Genomic DNA, 20,724 nt, shown 5'->3' on the forward strand with positions numbered 1-20,724 from the left:
CCTTCTTGCAGAAGTCAACGCTTTGGCTAAAGAGAAACTAACTTGGCAGGCTGGATTGCTGCCAGAGTTTGTCTGAATTGCTGCCAAGGTTTGTCGGCCTTGCTGCCAAGGTCCTTATCTGTTTGTTTACTTGGCTTTCAGCCACCAAGAGTCTGGTCTTGTTATTAAAGGACATTCTCATTAAGTGTGTCTCAGCTTTCATTACTGGACGGAGGAGGGGGTCAGAACAAATCGGCATACATCAAAATGAAATTTCATTGCAAACAGCTCTCAAAAGATCTCCCACATATATTATATGACACAGAGAGACAACACGGTCTAGTTCGGATGTATACATGTACATGGCGAGAAAAACCAATCTTGCAAGTTTACCAAACGGACGGCCTAGAGAACAAAGCTGTTCCAGAACCTGGTAGTCCTGCTAGAAATATATTCTATTCTAAACTCTAGTCTATATTCCATTTGCTTTTCTACTAGCCAATGGCTCGGCGTTGACCAGGTATTTATTTATAGAGGGGAAAATGTCCAGACCAAACGTAATTTCTAATGTTGGATTTTGCCCCTTACCAGAGGGAGCCCTCTTGTGGAATACTGTGAAGCCGTTACCATGACAACTCCACTGCACTGTACAGTAGAAGCTCTCTGAAGGTACAACAGGCTGTATCTTAACAGAACACTCACCCCAAGGGGTGTTGGAGTTGTCTTACCCCCACAATATGTGTTTCCAGAGAGTAAGTCATTTGTGTACCAAGTCTGGTTGAAATTGCTTCGGGCGTTCCAGACTTAGGCTGGAAAACACAAACAAACACACACACACACACACACACACACACACACACACACACACATACACAGCCATTTCTATGTAGATAAATTCTATATTCCATTCTATGATTATGTCAAAAGATGTATCTAAACCAAGACACATTGCCTTTTAGTCTTTCATCCAGAGGGCCCTTGAAAATTCAGACAATTACCAAGGCAATTCGCTTCCTATTGGCTCTCACCTCAAGGTTGTTTTGTTTTTCTATTGCTCGCCCTTGACTTTTCCTACCGTCATTTGATCTCGCGTTTCACTTTTTTACCCACCCAGGGTTACAAAGAAAACGTTAATTATTATTGTTCCTTAGCATTACCACTGCAACATTCTGATGAGTTCTTCTTCCATGTAATGGCTTCTGTTGATTTAGTAAGTTCTTGAGTGATGTCTACTCCCTTTGCAAGCAGTGGTGGTATGACTTCTATCCGATTTACCCATTTTAGGACATTCAGCATAAAATTGCATTTAGTTCACAGGTATTCAGCAGGTTCTGACCAGTTCTGGAGAACCGGTAGCGGAAATTTTGAGTAGTTCGGAGAATCAGTAAATGCCACCTGTGACTGGCCCCACCCCCATCTATTCTCTGCCTCCCGAATCCCAACTGATCGGGAGGAAATGGGGATTCCCCTGGAGTGGGGTGAGTTTTGAGCAGTGGTGGGTTTCAAAAATTTTTCGAACCTACTCTGTGGGTGTGGCCTCCTTTGTGGGAGTGGCTTGCTGGCCATGTGACCAGGTGGGGGTGGCTTGCCGGCCATGTGTGTTTTCTCTCTCTCTCTCTCTCCTTCCTTTTGTCTCTCTGTCCCTTTTTTCTTTTTTTCTTTCATCTCTCTCACTTTTTCTTTCATTTTTCTTTTTTCTTTCTTCCTTTCTTTCTCTTTCTCTGTGTGAGTCTGTCTGTGTGTGTGTGAGTGAGTGGTGGGTTTCAAAAAAATTTTGGAACCTCTTCTGTAGGTGTGGCCTGATTTCCGGGTCCACTGGTGGAACCTCTTCTAACCGGTTCGGTAGATTTGACGAACTGGTTCTACCGAACTGGTGTGAACTGGTAGGAACCCACCTCTGGTTTTGAGTTTCTTGCCTCGGTTGTTAAGTGAATCACTGCAGTTGAGTGCTGTGGCCCGCCAGCAGAGCTGGTGGCATACTCAGCCAGTGAGGAGGTTGGGGAGGAACATGGGCCAGTCCTGGAGTCTGGGGAAGGCTCTGATGAGGGCTCTGTGTCGGAGGCCGAGTTACCAGCTGTGTTCGGAGTGAGATGTCAGTGGGGCAGAAGAACAGCTGGAGCCTGTTCCTGATGTGCGCATGCACAGAGCTGCCAGGAGAAGGGAGCAGCTAAGGAACAATGGCCAACTCAGGAGTTAAGGCATAGGTGGACGGTGAATGGCCCCTCCCATAGGGAATAAAGAGGAGCGAAAGGGGAGTGGAGTTTGCAGGAGACAATTAGTTCAATTCATTAGGGTGAAGATCTGTTCCTGACTTCTTGCCAAGTAATTGTTGCTACAGCATGGAGTTTGGAAGATATCGGCCTGGCAGCTCTCCAAGCCTGATAAAGGCCTGTAGTTGTGAAATCTCATGAAAGACTGTTGGCCGGGATTTTGCTGGAGAGGAATTCCCATTAACCTAAATAAAAGGGGTTTTATCAGGACGGGGAGTCTGCTTCATAATCTTGGAAACTTAGGTCAGAACATTGAGAAGTTAGTAACCCAGTTGTAAAGCAAATCTGATTCCCCTATGGACTTGCCTTGTCGGAAGTTCGCAAAAGTGGATCACATCACCTTGGGACACAGCAACGGTCATAAATATGAACCAGTTGCCAAGCATCTGAACTTGGATCACACGATTGTGGGAAATACTGCGAAGGTCGTACCTGTGAGAAATGAACCCACGTCTCTTTTTTTCCAGTGCCATTATAACTCACTAAATGAACTGTTGTAAGTCGAGGACTACCTTGAGTAACATTGATCGGGGGGGGGGGGGAAATACGGCACCATCCCCAGATCTCCAATGCGGCTAACACAATGCTCAGATCTTTTGGGTTTAAGCAGCGAAAAACCAGCGCTAGAAATAATAGGAAGCTAGTGCAGAAATTCTAAATCTGAAAGGTTTTATGGAAACAAGGCGAGGGCCTGGGGCGGGGAGGGGCAGAGGAAAAATTGAATCCCTGCAAGTTGGAGATAAGGCAGCTCCTAGCACAGTACATCTTCATAATCTAGTCTTGAGAAAGACAATACGTTCATCAAAGTCTCCTGTCTTCCTCCCCGTCGGCCAAGGAATTCAGTTTGTGATATTTCACAGATCGTACGAAGATGGACGGGTGAACGAATGAATGGAAACCCATATCTGTTTATCAAACCAACGACAATGTCAAAGCCAAGTCTTCTAAGTCTGGAAGATTGATGGAGCAAAAGAGGTAGATCATTCGGGTCAGAATGTACCATCAGCAAATCTTGCTACTAACTTTGAAGAAATGCCTTTCTTAAGAAATATTGACGCTGAATACACTCTTATCAATCTCCCTCTCTCCCTTCCTCCCTCCCCCCCTCTCTCTTTCCCCCTCTCCCCCTCTCCCTCTCTCTCTGTCTGTCTCTTTGTCTCTCTGTGTCTGTGTCTGTCTGGGTGTTTCAGCATAACTCTGGAACGCCTCGAGCAGTGGTGGGTTTCCAAAAAATTTCGAACCTACTCTGTGGGTGTGGCCTCCTTTGTGGGAGTGGCTTGCTGGCCATGTGATCTGGTGGGAGTGGCTTGCCGGCCATGTGTTTTCTTTCTTTCTTTCTTTCTTTCTTTCTTTCTCTCTCTCTCTCTCTCTCTCTCTCTTTCCTTCCTTTTGTCTCTCTGTCCCTTTTTCCTTTTTTTTTTCATCTCTCACTATTTCTTTCTTTCTTTCTTCCTTCCTTCCTTCCTTCCTTCCTTTCTTTCTTTCGCTTTCTCTCTCTGTGTGAGTCTGTGTGTGTGTGTGTGTGAGAGAGAGAGAGAGAGAGAGTGGTGGGTTTCAAAATTTTTTGGAACCTCTTCTGTAGGTGTGGCCTGTTTTCGGGGTCCACTGGTGGAACCTCTTCTAACTGGTTCGGTAGATTTGACGAACCGGTTCTACCGAACTGGTAGGAACCCACCTCTGGCCTCGAGCAGCAATTTCAACCAAACTTGGTACACAGATGATTTACTCTCTGGAAAACCAATACTGTGGGAGTAAGACCAGGGGTGAAATTCAGCAGGTTCTGACAAGTTCTAGAGAACCCGTAGCAGAAATTTTGAGTAGTTCGGAGAACTGGCAAATACCACCTCTGGCTGGGCCCAGAGTGGAGTGAAAATGGAGATTTTGCAGTATCCTTTCCCCTGCCACACCCACAGAACCGGTAATAAAAAAAATAATTGAATTTCACCACTAGGTAAGATACCCCTCACACGGACAGATCTTCACACTCCTGAAATGAATCTAACGAACGAAGGAATGAATTGTTTCCTGCAAAAGCCCACTCCCCTTTCGCTCCTCTTTTATTTCCTATGGGAGGGGACAATCACCATCCACCTGTGATTTTACTCCCAAGTCAACCCTGATTTCTGAGTTATTCTTCTGGCAGTTCTGTGCATGCGCACACTGGGAACAGGCTCCAGCTGTTCCTCTGCCTCACTGATGTCTGACTCCGAAGGCAGCTGATAACTGTCAGATGGCCCTGGCCCCCTTTCTGCCTCCGATGCAGAGCCCTCATCCGAGCCTTCCCCAGACTCCAGGACTGGCCCACGCTCCTCCACAATCTCCCCACTGTTCGACTCTGCTGCCATCTCCGCTGGCCGCTGGCGGGCCACAACAGAACAGGGGAATTATCTCTACAAATATGATTAGCTGAACACAGTTGTTTTTAGCATCTGTCGTGAAAGCAAAAGAGGGAGATATAAACCCTAATTGGGGGAAAATGTTAGAAAAATTTGTACAGTAATGTAATTCCTGTATATTCATGTGGCTGGGATGATATTCCTCAAAGAGTCTTTTATCTCTTAAAAAAAACCCGTACAGAAGTTGTTTTCAAAGCTTCTCTGGCTCTCTTATGTTAATGCAAGTTAATATTATATCAGAGAACTTTTATCCAAACTTTCATGTTATATTTGCAGCCTTGTGAGCCGAGTGTGAATTATACGGAGGTCAGTTATGAGGCCATCTCTCTATATTATAAGGAGACATCGCTCAATACTTTCAGTAGCAGAATATGCCCCGGGGGAGGGAGGGGGGAGGGCGACGACACACTGAAACCTGAATCAAAGACACTTGAATCAATTTTAGCACATCATGATTCTTTAATTAAGTTCACGAGTTGAGGGGCAGATGGAAGTCAGCTCAGAAAAAAGTACTGAGACAGCACGGTGAGAGGAGAGGTGATTTTAATACGATCCAACAAGCTTGTGCTCAATCCAGACAAGACCGAGTGGCTGTTGTGTTTCCCTCCCAAAACTTTGGTTAGTATTCCATCACTCAGGCTGGGTGTGTGTGTGAAATTTTACGCCCCTCAGACAGGGCTCGCAACTTGGGAGTCCTCCTGGACCCACAGCTGACTTTAGAACATCATTTGTCGGCTGTGACCACGGGGGCATTTGCCCAGGTTCGCCTGGTGCACCAGTTGCATCCCTACCTGAACCAGGAGGCACTCGCAACAGTCACTCACGCCCTCGTGACCTCAAGACTGGACTACTGCAATGCGCTCTACATGGGGCAGCCCTTGAAGAGCATTCGGAGGCTTCAACTTGTCCAGAATGCAGCCGCGCGAGCGATTGTGGGTGTACCTCGATAAACCCACGTTACACCTATCCTCCGTGAGCTGCACTGGCTTCCAATCGGTCTCTGGATACGCTTCAAGGTGCTAGTTATCACTTATAAAGCCCTTCATGGTATTGGACCTGGGTACTTGAGAGACTGCCTCCTGCCAATTACCTCCCAAAGACCCATTAGATCGCACAGGGTCGGCCTCCTCCGGGTCCCGTCTACCAGCCAATGCCACCTGGCTACAACCCGGGGGAGGGCCTTCTCTGTTGCAGCTCCGGCCCTTTGGAACGAACTCCCCACAGAGATTCGGACCCTCACCTCTCTCCAGGCCTTTATAGTTAATGACTTACCTCCTTGCAGCAAACAGCAAACAGCCTGATTAACACAAGAAAAAAAATCTGCCTCTGCCTCCCAGCAATTTGCCTCAAGGAGCAAACAGCAAGTTTCACTTTCAGTTTAAGTATGCCTCCCGATCATCAGCTGTTTCAGGCTGCAGGGATTGCTATAGCCTATTGCAGTCTCCGGAAGCCCCATTTTCCCCGTTTGCTGCAAGGAGGTAAATTGCTGGGAGGCAGAGGCCACTGGGTGGGTGGGGCTACATTTAGGGTATAAGACGCACACCAAATGTTCACCCTCTTTTAGGGGGCAATAAGGTGCGTCTTATACTCCGAAAAAAAGGGTAATCTTTCTCAAGGACCTTCTTTGAAAAGGTTCGTCTTAAACTTCCGATATGGGTAGCGGGCAGACGACTCAGGCCATCACAGGGGCCTCTAACATGAGTGACGTCAAGCTGGCCATGCCCCCCCCCCAGCCCTTCCTCCCTTCTGGGTCAAACGTAACCCTGATGCAAGAGCCAAGGTGGCGCAGTGGTTAAATGCAGCACTGCAGGCTACTTCAGCTGACTGCAGTTCTGCAGTTCGGCTGTTCAAATCTCACCGGCTCAGGGTTGACTCAGCTTTCCATCCTTCCGAGGTGGGCAAAAGGAGGACCCGGATTGTTGTTGGGGGCAATATGCTGACTCTGTAAACCGCTTAGAGAGGGCTGAAAGCCCTGTGAAGCGGTATATAAGTCGACCTGCTATTGCTAACTGCTATGCGGCCGTCGTTGAAATCACGTTTGACACCCCTGTGCTAATAGATCTTATTTTGTCTATCTAGAATTTCCTGGCAATTCATGTTCGATTCTGACAGTTTAACCCTACAGGAAGGGAAAACAAACAATTGTGAGAATAAAAGAGCGAGTAAATCTGAGTGTGGCACAAAATTTACATATCTATTTTAATTTCCCCGAGAAAGAAGTTAAGCTTACAAGTCTGGCCTGATATACATAAGAGTGAATAACCACCAAGCCTTACAAAACGACTGCATTCTTTTGAGTTTCTTTTCAGCAGTAATTTGTGGGAATTTATAGCTGGCCATAATAGCCTACGGTAAATTGCTAGAGTAACGGATGGTCTCAAAATTACAGAGAGATTCTTCTGAATACAGGTTAACTGTAACTTGCGAAGTAATCTCAATTGTTATTTTTGAAGTGCCGTCATCACGACACAAAGGGCAACAAAGACAGACTAAAATGCATTTACACCTCCTTGAAAGAGGCTTTTGGCTGTGCCGCGTGAGAAGGAAAAAGATATAAATGGGGACAAGGCGATTTGTAAAGGCCCAAGTTAGAAATTTTCTGGGGAAAATTTAGGGTGGGTAATTTTGGAAAGCTGGTGACGAGATGGTTGACCCGTGATCTCACAAATACGGTAGCTGGCTTGAAGGGGGAGTGGAGCCCCTTTGCACCTATGGAGCTTCGAGCACAAGCGCCCTCCACTTGTGTGAGTGATATTTGCACACGCGTGGTTCCTCACCGTTCACGCAAGTGGAGTTGTGTTCACGCTTGCCCATCTGGTTTGAAAAGGGCCGCAGCCTGTTTCTATGGGCTGTGGCCCATGGCCTTGGGGCCCCTGTCCTACTGGTAAAAAGGAAAGGTAAAGATTCCCCCGCAATGTGTGCTAATCATTTCCGGCTCTTGGGGGCGGTGCTCATCTCCGTTTCTAAGCTGAAGAGCCAGCGCTGTCCGAAGACCTCTCCGTGGTCATGTGGCCAGCATGACTAAACACCAAAGGCTCACGGAATGCTGTTATCTTCCCACCAAAGGTGATCCCTATTTTTCCACTTGCATTTTTTACGTGCTTTCGAACTGCTAGGTTGGCAGAATAGCAATAGCAATAGCAGTTAGACTTATATACCGCTTCATAGGGCTTTCAGCCCTCTCTAAGCGGTTTACAGAGTCAGCATATTGCCCCCACAGTCTGGGTCCTCATTTCACCCACCTCGGAAGGATGGAAGGCTGAGTCAACCTTGAGCCAGTGAGATTTGAACCGCTGAACTGCAGATAACAGTCAGCTGAAGTGGCCTGCAGTACTGCACCCTAACCACTGCGCCACCTCGGCTCTTCGTCCCAGAAGCTGGGACAGGAGCTCACTCCGTTATGCGGCGCTAGGGATTTGAACCGCTGAACTGCCAACCTTCTGATCAACAAGCTCAGCATCTTTGCTGCTGGGCCACCGCGTCCTGTCCTAGGGGACAGTCACTTAAATAGGAGCCAACTGTATGCTGCCACAGTAAAAAAATGGCTATGGACTCCTAGGTTACATTAATAGAATATTTTTATTCTGGGAAGACGTCCCACAATGCCCGAAGACAGTAAAGCAGACTCAGTCCTTGGGAGAAAAGAAGGAAACAATTCTCCAATCAAGGAACTAGTAACGTTGATGAACAAACTAATGGTAAACAATAGCCTAGTCAAGGAACCATCAAGGCCATTCACACCAACACTGATAGAGCAAGCCATCGTATATAAACCCTATTTCCCTTACCTAGCACTGATGATGTTACCTAGTTTGGTAATGAGATGTCTGCAAGAAAACTACCAAGCTCAGAGAGCATCAAGGACCCCACAGTCTTCCTCCTCCTCCTCCTCCTTTCCATAAACCCTACTTCCTTCCAGCACTGATGATATTACCTAGTTTGGTAATGAGATGTCTGCAAGAAAACCACCAAGCTCAGAGAGCATGAAGGACCCCTCATTTCAGCCCCGAGTTACCAATATTCTATCAGTAAGGAAAAAAGAAAATTTAAACATATGGGACTGGAGAGCAACTTCTCGAAAAACAATTTTCTTCTACAGGTTCCAGCGGAGATCTTGGAATGACTGGAAATCCATTTAGAGAGCACCGCCACTCGTATTGCAATTTCCCAAACAGAAATGGGGAGGGGGGGAGGTTTTAATGCAGAGGTGGTATTCAGCCAGTTCTGACAGGTTCTGGAGAACCGGTACCGGAAATTTTGAGTAGTTCGGAGAACTGGCAAACAGGCTGGCCACGCCCCTGCTGTTTCCCAGCCTCCCAACTGATCTCCTTTTGTTGCCCTTCCGCAGGAGAAGCGAGCTGGAAAGCAGGTTAGTAGAGTGAGGAGAGAATGGGGATTTTGCAGTAACCTTCCTCCAGGAGTGGGGCAGGAATGGGGATTTGCCGTATCCTTCCCCTTCCATGCCCACAAAGCCACGCCCACAAAGCCACACCCACAGAACCGGTAGTAAAAATGTTTGAATCCCATCCCTGTTTTAATGGCTACCCAAACAGTTCTCATCATAAATCAGTACGAGTGGCTGACACCAGTGATGGGTTCCTACCAGTTTGGATTGGTTCGGCTGAACTGGTAGTGGTTTGGCGGCCCGGGTCTCTGGAAATGGCAGCGACCCAGGCCTGCCATGCCCCCCCCCCACCGAACTGGTTCTTCTACGGCGGCACCATCTTGATTTACGGTTCTCTGCATGCGCAGAACAATTTTCATTGCACAAATTTAATTTTTAACATACTGCACACGAACAGACCTATTTATGTGCAAATGCGCACATGCGCAGAACGCACACCGAACCGGCAGTCGTGCCGGCAGCAACCCACCCTGGTTGACACAGCTGGAAGGAAGCACAATCCTATTTTTCTGGGGTTTCACTTGAGATTTCTTTTAGGAATGGAGAAGTTTAAAAAAAAAAAACACCTTGAAAATCCTAGCCTCTTACTCATCCCCTCCGTCACCTCTTTAATTCAACGGAAGAGTCGGAAGAATATGAAACAAGGACACAGAGGAATAATTACAGAGAGATAGAAAGGAAATGGTTCCTTTTGTTCCCGAGACTTGCAAAAAAAACAAAAAAAAAACACCACAGCAATAAATATCCGCACCGATTTGCAATTTCAGGCTGTTTTAATTTTTTGAAAAAAATAATAATAATTTTTAAACCAAGTGTTGAGAGACGCTGTCGTTTGAGAAGACACATGAAATAGATGTTTTATTGTGAATTATGTGGCACATTCTGACAGGGAGATAATCAAGCCACAGGAAATGTGAATGCCGCCCACCGCTGAACCTTCGTATCTGCTGCCTAGAAATTGTTTCAGTGCAATGAAAGAAACATTGCAATACAAAGGAGAGAAAAAAAACCTTCATTAAACTTGGGACTTTTGTTCTGGCCTTAAAAAGAATCCCAGGCAGTGTTTTTTTTTTTTTAAAATCCACATTTTATCCCTAGTATGAATGAACTGGCCATTTTACTTCCTATTCATTCGCCTTTCGTGGCAGCAGTGCCTCAGATAGAAAGTCCATACAGAGAGTGGTGAGGACAGTGGAGAAGATTATAGGAAGCTTTTTTCCCGTTATTCAGGATACTGCTTATAAAAGCTATGTGCTTAGAGCTCTCGAGGCATTGTTAGAGACCACATACACCCACTTTACAGTCTGTTTCTATTGCTCCTCTCTGGGCGGAGGTTTCGAAGTATTTCTAGCAGGACTACCAGATTGTGTAACAGCTTTGTTCCCTAAGCCATCCGTCTGGTAAACTCGCAAGATTCGTTTTTCTCGCCATATACATGTAACATAGGACAAAGCCCTGCAACATACATTGGACAAACGAACAGGAGAATAAATGAACGCATCGCAGAACACAAGAACGCAGTAAGAAAAAAAAAGAAAAAACTTCCTCCCTTTTCCAGCACCTTAAAGCTACAGGACATGAAATTAATTTTGAAGGAACCAGGTTAATCTCCAAAACTGAATACTTCAACAAGAGAATAATTATGGAAACTATTGAAATAGACAAACACCCCCACAAAATGAATAAATGTCCTGCCTACCAGACATCTGGAAACCAGCCCTAATCAACAAATGAGTCCCACCCACCACCCAGGCCGTTACAACACGAAACAACAATGGACACACAGCCAGCACCAATCAGCACCAATCTACCAATCATGATACAACCACACGACCAATCATTCCACTTACTGAAACAAAGCCAGCACTCCACACACACACACCAAGTTTTATAGAAAGACGGCAGCTGCAACCACGCTTTAAGCCCAAAACCCAGCCTGAAGATGGTGAGTGAGACCTCGCCGAAACGTTGCCAAGACAATCTCAATCTTACATGGGAAAAGACTCGAATACAACAAGACCAGCATACACACACACACACACACAATTTTGTATTTATTTATTTATTTTATCATGTTTATGTAGTGCAGGGGTAGTCAACCTTTTTATACCTACTGCCCACTTTTGTATCTCTGTTAGTAGTAAAATTTTCTAACCGCCCATCAGTTCCACAGTAATGGTGATTTATAAAGTAGGGAAGTAACTTTACTTTATAAAATTTATAAAGCAGAGTTACAGCAAACCCCTACCTCCCACTATGAAAGCTGGAACGCCCACTAGTGGGCGGTAGGGACCAGGTTGACTACCACTGATGTAGTGAATATTGCAGGTGGCGTGACCCTTTGAGAGGCGATATGCAGCAAAATTTCATTTTAATATGTGCTGATTAGTGTACATTCAAAGTGACAATAAAGTTATTCTAAGTTCTAAATTCTATTTCTACCGAGAAGGGCTAGGAAAGTAGATTCAATAGACCTTTACGTTCTTGTAAGAGTTGATGTAGTCCTCTACTCATAACGACAGTCGGGACCAGAATTTTGGTTGCTAAGCGAGACAATGGTTAGGTGAGTTTTGCCCCATTTTACGACCTGTCTTGCCACAGGTGGGACGTGAACCACTGCAGCTGTTAAGTCAATCTGGTTCAGTGGTAGGTTTTGGATCCTGTTCCAACCGGTACAGTTGAAATGGGCCTGACCTCACCCACATGGATGTGTGGGGCGTGCGCATGCGTTGTATCTGCCAGCAATGCTTCCACAAGCCTCTGTGACACTCCAGCTGCTCATCGGAGCGTCTCTAAGATTTTCACCCTCTTTTTTGAGGGGAAAAAGGTGTGTCTTATACTCAGAAAAAATACGGTAGTTCGCTTAATTGGTTTGTGACTCTCTGAGACTCCTTGCCAAGGTTTGCAGATCTCGGCCTGGCAGCTCTCCAAGCCAGAGAAGGTCTGTGACTGTAAATCCTCCCTCAAAAGACTTTGCTGGATATGAATGAGCAGAATTCACAGTCAATTAATAAAAAGGCTTTTTCGTCGGGAGTTTGCTTCATGTCATTTCTTCACGTTTAAACTCTAAAAGGGACGAGAGCCTGTCGGGTGGTAGAGAACTTAAAAGACGCTATAAATTATATCTGCTCCAAATGCTACATTATGCCAGGGTCTGTGTATTTAAAAGTAATGTTTCAACAGTTCCTTTCTTTTTCTGAGTGCCCTTTCCATTTGCTCAAAATGCCATTCCGCTAAATGCATCCCGAAATATTAGAATTCATCCCAGCAATCTCACTTCGGCAGAACGGCTTACCCAAATCCAGATCATTCATTTTTTTGCAAATCAGCCGAGTCAGCATAACAATTCACAACCCTCTTGCAAAAAAATATATATACAGACATTCTGCCTCAGCGGGGCCATCTTCGTTTTTTCTTTAGCTCTTCCTCAAAGTTTCAAAGTAATCTAACTTTAAAGTGGCTTATTGTAATCAGCCTAGGCTACAGATCTACTTAAATCCACCCTGGGATGACTCAGTCCTGCTGGGAAAACGGCTTCCTCGTCAGCTGAGGAAGACACCGGAAAGAAAGAACATAATGAAAAGTGGGAGAACAAAAAAAATGTGAGAAAGGAACAGCACTTTTAAAGGAAGTACTGTCAGACGTGAAAGATCAAGCCACAACTTCTCATTAAACTGATTTATTGCTCAAGCACTGGAACAGGAATCTAACCAACTAACAGCACTAAATTCAGAGGTGATATTCAGACTGGTTCGGGCAAACCGGTAGCAGAAATCGTGGGTGGGCCTGGCCCTGTGGTGGGTTCCAAATCCCGGTGCAACTGGTACGGTGTAACGAGGCCTGGCGTCCCCCACATGCACGCGTGCAGCACGGGCATGCGTCCTTACCTCCACGACACCTCCGTGATGCCTCTGTGGCGGCCTAGCTGCTTGTTAAGCTGTGTGCAACAGTAATAATGCAGTCTTTAAAAAATAAGTCTAATAATTTGGACATTCTATAGGCATTTATAAGTATTGATTTACCTCCTTGCAGCAAACAGCAAACAGCCTGATTAGCACAAGAAAAAAAAATCTGCCTCTGCCTCCCAGCAATTTACCTCCGTATAGCAAACAGCAAGTTTCACTTTCAATTTTAGCGGGGGCCTCCCGATCATCAGCTGTTTCAGGCTGCAGGGATTGCCATAGCCTATTGCAGCCTCCGCTAGCCCCATTTTCCCCGTTTGCTGCAAGGAGGCAAATTGCTGGGAGGCAGAGGCCAAAGAGTGAGGGGCAGTGGGTGTGCGGGGCTACATTCAGTGTATAAGACGCAACCAAAATTTCACCCTCTTGGGGGGGAAAGGTGCATCTTATACTCCGAAAAATATGGTACCTTGTCTTTCACTCCACAAACTACACTAGAGGTTAGAATTCAACAACAGAGATCTACAGTTTCTTCATTCAATACCAAAGTATCACACCCCCATCATAACATAATTACAGGTGGTCCTCGACTTACAACGGTTCATTTAGCGACTGTTCAAAGTTACAGCGGCACTGAAAAAAGTGACTTATGACTGTTTCTCACAGTTACAACCTTTACAGCATCCCGGTGAATGTGTGATTAAAATTCAGATGCTTGGCAACTGGCTCATACTTATGACCATTGCTGTGCCCCAAGGCCACATGATCCTCTTTTACGACCTTCTGACCAGCAAAGTCACTGGGGAAGATTCACTCAACAACCAGTTACTAACTTAACAACTGCAGTGATTCACTTAATAACTATGATAAGAAAGGTCGTAAAATAGGAGAAAACTCATTTAACAATGTTGTCCTTGGCAACAGAAATTTTAGACTCAATTGTTATCGCAAGGACTACAAATATAAATATAAATTATATATTTTCCCAGTTAATCATTTTTCTTGCTCCTTGACCTACATCTCAAGGATGGCTGCTCCACACATTCTCATATTCAACAAGTGAATTAACCCTTGCAGTGATTCACTTAACAGTTGTGGCACTAAAGATCGTAACATGGAGCCAAACTCACTTAACAACTGTCTCATTTAACAACAGAAATGTTGGTCTGAGGTCTACCTGTACAATTCAAAGCACCTTTTGTTCAGAAACCTCCTGATGATGATGATGATGATGATGATGATGATGATGATAATAATAATACTCAGCTGCTGTAAAAAATCACTCAGACTGATTATAAATTACAGCACAATTCAGTAGCACAAATGATCCATTGGAATTTGTGCAAAAATTATCATATTAAAACAGCAACAAACTGGTGGGAACATCAGTCTGAAAAAGTCACCGAAAATCAGATGGTCAAGATCTTGTGGGATTTTCGCATACAAACGGACAAAATACGGGCACATAATACACCAGACATCACACTGGTTGAGAAAAATAAGGTCACAATCATAGACATCGCAATACCAGGGGATAGCAGGGTCAACGAGAAGGAACATGAAAAAATCGCGAAATACCACGACTTAAAAATCGAAATTCAACGACTATGGCACAAACCAGCAGTGGTAATTCCAGTGGTAATCGGCACACTGGGTGCTATTCCAAAAGCACTGGAATTACATTTGAAACAGTTAAAAATTGACAAAATCACCATCAGTCAAATGCAAAAAGCCGCACTGCTTGGATCTGCACGCATATTATGAAAATACGTTACGACGTCCTAGGCCCCTGGGTGGGGCCCGACTAGTAATCAATGCCAAATCCGGCGAAACAACTGGCCGCTGTGATACAATTCTGTTGTGATGATAATAATAATCATCATCATCATATAAAATAAAATAAAATTAGGAAGAAACCATCAAGGGGCAGGAAAAAAACTCTAAATGAATTCTTCATGATTGTGAAAAATGAAAAACTTTAAAGCAACGTACAGTTCTGTGGATTTAGGCTGCCATAAACAAGGATGAACTTTCCTCGACCTGTTTTATGATTTTACCAACCGTGAAAAGAAAACTATCAGGTGCTATGATAAGTAACGTCACCTAGCTGTAACTATCTTCTCCCGGGGATTTTTACAGTCTGAATATCTGAAAGCTTGGTTGTTTTTTATTTTATTTTCCTTAGCAATTACTCCTTAACAGATCGTAACAGAAAAAGAACATGCAAACATTCCCATCAAGCTGTTCCCTTGAGGGAATAAACAGTGTTGCTCAAAGCACAGCAAAAGATTGCGAGCGCAGAAGACTAAGCCACGGAGATTAAGGCGCGAGATATTTTGCATTTATTTATTCAATGTTGAGGCTGCCCAACACTAACCACTGACCTGCTTATCTGCGGCGGTCTTGCGGGGTGATCCAGACGGACGTGGGATCAAAAATTTTAGCAACCGTTTCTCTGCCCGGTTGCTGGGTGGGTGTGGCCTACTCAGCCTCCTGCACCATGGCAGGGGGGGGCGTTTTCACCCTCCCCAGGCTCCGGAGGCTTGTTTTGAGCCTCCGGGAGGGCAAAAATGGCCTCCCTCGGGCTCCGGAGGCTGGAAACGGGCTTGTTTTGGGACTTCTGGGAGGCCTGTTTTTCATCCTCCTCGGGCTCCAGAGGCTTTTGTTGAGCCTCCGGGAGGGCAAAAACGGCCTCCCCTGGGCTCCAGAGACCAGAAAACGACTCGTTTCCAGAACTTCAAGAAAGCTCGTTTTTCGCCCTCCCAGAGCCTCCGCGTGGGCCCTGAACTTACCGGGAATCCAAAACGGGCTGTGTGGAGACTCCTGGGAGGGGCAAGGTGGGCTGGGCGTGGCCAGCCAGTCCTTCCAACTACCGGTTTGGCAAATTAGCTGTAAAATTAGCATCTGGTTTGCCAGGACTGGCTGAATCTATTTTGATTATCGCCACAATGAATCCGGATAATGGGCGAATTAAGAAGGCCAATGGCTTACTCAAAAAGGTATTTCTAAAAGCTTGGGTCTTCTAATTAATATGTATCGGATCTGGTGCGTTTGTGATCCGGGTGTGATGTATGAGTCACCTAGCCGCACAATACACTTCGAGTCTCTTGAACAGGGTATTATGTATGCCGGTAACGCCACAAACACAGCCGGCTTCAGGTGTTGGCACTTTTGATTAGCTGATTGGTGAAGACGAGAGCCATGCCAAGATCAATTTGATGGTATAAAACACAACGGGATTAGGAAGCCAAGCGTTGTTTTTTCTTCATGTTGCAGGGAAGCGTTCTGAATTGAAAAAGCCCCCTGTTAAAAAATGCATCTTTGGACTTATATTGGTGTGTGTGAGTGCGTGCATGTGTGTAAGACAGAGAGAGAGAGAGACAGAGAGAGAGACAGACATTGACAGACAGAGAGATAGAGAGACAGAGGTAGAGAGAGAGAGAGACAGAGAGAAACACACAGAGAGAGAGAGACAGAGAGAAACACAGATAGACAAAGAGAAAGAGAGACAGACAGAGACAGAGAGAGATAGAGAGACAGAGGTAGAGAGAGAAAGACAGAGAGATAGAGAGACAGAGAGAGAGACACAGAGAGAGAGAGAAACAGGTAGAGAGACAGGTAGAGAGACAGAAAGAGAAAAAGAGACAGAGAGAGAGACAGATAGAGAGAGATAGAGACAGACAGACACACAGACAGAGAGAAAGAGACAGAGACACACAGAGAGAGACAGAGAGAGAGAGACAGAGAGAGAGACACACACACAGAGAGAGACAGAGAGATAGAGAGACAGAGGCAGAGAGACACAGAGAGAGAGAGAGAGAGACACAGAGAGAGGCAGACAGACAGAGAGAGAAAGAGAAAGAGAGACAGACAGGCAGAGACAGAGAGAGATAGAGAGACGGAGGTAGAAAGACAGAGAGACAGAGCTAGAGAGAGAGACAGACAGACAGACAGACAGACAGACAGAGACAGACAGAGGTAGAGAGACAGAGAGAGAGAGAGAGAGACAAAGAAAGAGAGACAGAGAGAGAGAGAGAGAGACAGAGAGAGCGAGAGAGAAAAAGAGAGAGATAATTGAATGAAAGCTCTAATGTAATTTTGTGTTTTGGATTCTGGGTTTAAAAGGAAGAGTTTTCTTTTTTCTTCTTCTCTCTATATAATACTTGAGTACCTTTTAAAATTGGTAAAATAACTGTAATTAAAACAATTAGTAAAACAACACCAGTAAAAAATGGCTTGTATCTTTACAATTTATATTTGCTTTATTTAGTTTCCTAGTACAATTTATGTTAATTGCTTAGTATCATATGTGTTGTTGATGTTGATTTTATTTATATGCCGCCCTTTTCCCCGAAGGGGACTCAGGGCAGCTCACAACTCAACCAGGGAAGGGGGATACAAACAAGAATTTAAACGACATAAAAAACAATGCATAATTAAAACACAACAGTCATACCAATTCGAGGAGGGGGCAACAGCTCTTTAGCCCCAGGCCTGTCGGAACAGCCAGGTTTTAAGGGCTTTGCGGAAGGCCTGGAGGGTGGTGAGGGTTCAAATCTCCACGGGGAGTTCGTTCCAGAGGGTCGGGGCAGCCACAGAGAAGGCTCTCCTCCGAGTAGTCACCAGTCGACATTGGGCGGCGGATGGAATTCGGAGGAGGCCTAATCTGTGGGATCTAATCGGTCTAGTGGAGGTAATTGGCAGCAGGCGGTCTCTCAAGTACCCAGGTCCAATACCATGAAGTGCATGCCGTCGCCAGCTATTCTTCTGGTTTCTGGCCAGCTAGTCTGCTCGCACACCGGAGCACCGGAAAACGGCCAGAAAAGAGACTGCTTTTCAGGCCATTTTTTCGGGCTGTTTTTGTACGCTGGCCAGCTGGTTTTCGCAGGCACCGGAGCTTCGAAAAACGGCTGAAAAACCAACCATTTTCCAGGCCATCTCCAGGTTGGTTTTTGGGCCATTTTGAAGCCGTTTTTTGGGGGGCAGAAAACAGCCAAAAATGGTAAAAAAAACAGGCATGTGTGTACCGGCCAGCTGGTTTTCAGGTGTCCAGCATGTTCATGTGCATTCTGGCTTGAGCACTCGGTGTCAAAACAGTTCGCCATCGCTATTCTATTCTATTCTCTTTTCTTTTTTATTCTATATTCTATGTTCTATGTTCTATGTTCTATGTTCTATGTTCTATGTTCTATGTTCTATGTTCTATGTTCTATGTTCTATGTTCTATGTTCTATGTTCTATGTTCTATGTTCTATGTTCTATGTTCTATGTTCTATGTTCTATGTTTTATGTTCTATGTTCTATATTCTATATTCTATATTCTGCATTCTCTTCTCGTCTCTTCTTACTCTACTACTCTTCTCTACATCATCCCATATTTTCTATTGTATTGCATTGTATTGTATTGTATTATATTGTATTGTATTGTATTCTACTCTACGCCATGCCATATTTTCTATTGTATTGTATTCTACTCTACTCTATTCTACTCAATAGGTTAGTAGCTCAGTTGTCAATGTCTTCCTCAAGGGAATGGCCCCTTTTCTGTGTTACAATGATTACCCACAATAATTGTGTAAACTTGTCCTCCATCACAGCATCTTCTTCTCTCCCCCCCCCCCCCAATTCGTTTACTTACTCTCTTGCTCCAAGCACAGGTTGTATGTTAGCTTTCGATTATGGTTGCACAGAGGCTTGCAAACCCTTTACCTAATTACACGATTGTTCCTTTGAGCAATAAGCATGCGCTCTCCTGGATCGCTCCATGATCCTAGAGACTAATTGCTCTCTATATCTTTGAATTACCATCGCCATCTGCTCCTCCAATTAGCAAAATGAAATCCCGGACATTTAAAACTAGATTGCGGTAATACGGTATCGCCAATTGTTCTTTCTCCACTGGCAAATGTGTGCCCAAGCCTCTGGCTCGCTATTACAATACAATACAATACAATACAATACAATACAATACAATACAATACAATACAATACAATACAATACAATACAATACAATACAATAGCAGAGTTGGAAGGGACCTTGGAGGTCTTCTATTCCAACCCCCTGCCTAGGCAGGGAAACCCTACAACACTTCAGACAAACAGCTATCCAACATCTTCTTAAAGACTTCCAGGGTTGGAGCATTCACAACTTCTGGAGGCAAGTAGTTCCACTGATTAATTTTTCTCACTGTCAGGAAATTCCTCCTCAGTTCTAAGTTGCTTCTCTCCTTGTTTAGTTTCCACCCATTGCTTCTTATCCTGCCCTCAGTTGCCTTGGAGAATAGTTTGACTCCCTCTTCTTTGTGGCAACCCCTGAGATATTGGAACACTGCTATCATGTCTCCCCTAGTCCTTCTTTTCATTAAACTAGACATACCCAGTTCCTGCTATTGTTCAAGCAGGCAGGAAAATGGGTGCTTTTGAACCTGTTCAACTTTGTTTTATTTTATGCAAATAAAATATAGATAAAAAGGTAAAGGTAAAGGTTCCCCTCGCACATATGTGGTAGTCGTTCCTGACTGTAGAGGTGGTGCTCATCTCCGTTTCAAAGCCGAAGAGCCAGCACTGTCCGAAGACGTCTCCGTGGTCATGTGGCCAGCATGACTAAACATGGAAGGCTCACAGAACGCTGTTCCCTTCCCACCAAAGGGGGTCCCTGTTTATCTACTTTCATTTTTTACGTGCTTTCGAACTGCTAGGTTGACAGAAGCTGGGACAAGTAACGGGAGCTCAGTCTGTTAAGCAGTGCGAGGGATTCAAACCACCAAACTGCCGATCTTTCAGATCGACAAACTCAGCGTCTTAGCCACTGAGCCACCACATCCCCAAAAAATATAGATAAACATTGCCAAATACATCACTGATTATTGTTGGTTTACCTTGAGGATCTTAATGTATTAGAATAGAATAACAGAATTGGAAGGGACCTTGGAGGTCTTCTAGTCCAATCCTCTGCCCAGGCAGGAAACATTATACCATTTCAAACAAATGGTTAGCCAACATCTACTTAAAAACTTCCAGTGTTGGAGCATTCGCAACTTCTGGAGGCAAGTTGTTCCACTGATTAATTGTTCTGTCAGGAAATTTCTCTAAGTTCTAGGTCGAACTTAGGTCTAGTTCTAGGTAAAATAAGGCCAATTCTAACAATTCAAACTTGAAATAGAATCTCGATTACCCTAAAGAAGGGTTAGTACAACATGGCAAAACAAGAAAGAGAAAATTCTGTTTTTCATACCACCTTGAATGGACATGGGCACGTCATCAGAATTTTATCTGTGACTGTATATTTTATTTATGTATTCAATTTCTATATTTGAGTGGCGCAGTGGCCTAGAGGCGAAGAGTTCAATCCTTGTCAGTGCCAGATGTTTCTCTCTCAGGGGACCAAGAATAAATATTTGCTGTGAACTCCCTGTAGGCATCAGGAAGGGCCTCCGGCCAGTAAATGCTTAGATCCGTTCAGTCATCCTGGCTCCACCCCGATGTAACAATATATATAACAAACCAATGAAAACATCTTAAAACCAAAATAAAATCTCCACAATAAATATCCACAGCAACCGAGATGCAGTCCTCAACTTATGACCACAATTGGGCCCAAATTTTCCATGGCTACGGAAGAGTGAGTTTTGCCCACTTCACAACCTGGACTCATCCAGCCCCATCCTAAGTTATATGAATGTTGTGTATTTTAATGTCTGTTCTTTTTAATTTTTATATGTCCCCCCCTCCCCGTTTTTATCTGTAAGCCGCCCTGAGTCTCTCGAGAGTGGGC

General features: G+C 44.7%; 1 protein-coding gene across 1 annotated transcript in view; it reads left to right on the forward strand.

Annotated features, from left to right (window-relative positions):
- The first annotated feature begins 15,897 nt into the window (after nt 1–15,897).
- The window catches only part of LHFPL3 (LHFPL tetraspan subfamily member 3), a 211,976-nt gene continuing 207,149 nt past the window's right edge, over nt 15,898–20,724 (forward strand). The window contains exon 1 of the mRNA XM_087723064.1: nt 15,898–15,948. Within this exon, the coding sequence (XP_087579190.1) occupies nt 15,898–15,948 (51 nt within the window). The remainder of the gene's footprint in view (nt 15,949–20,724) is intronic.

This window comes from Thamnophis sirtalis, unplaced genomic scaffold, assembly GCF_051295495.1.
Source record: "Thamnophis sirtalis isolate CommonGarterSnake01/CBP01778 unplaced genomic scaffold, rThaSir2_p1.2 scaffold_9, whole genome shotgun sequence".
Lineage (NCBI taxonomy): Eukaryota > Metazoa > Chordata > Lepidosauria > Squamata > Natricidae > Thamnophis > Thamnophis sirtalis.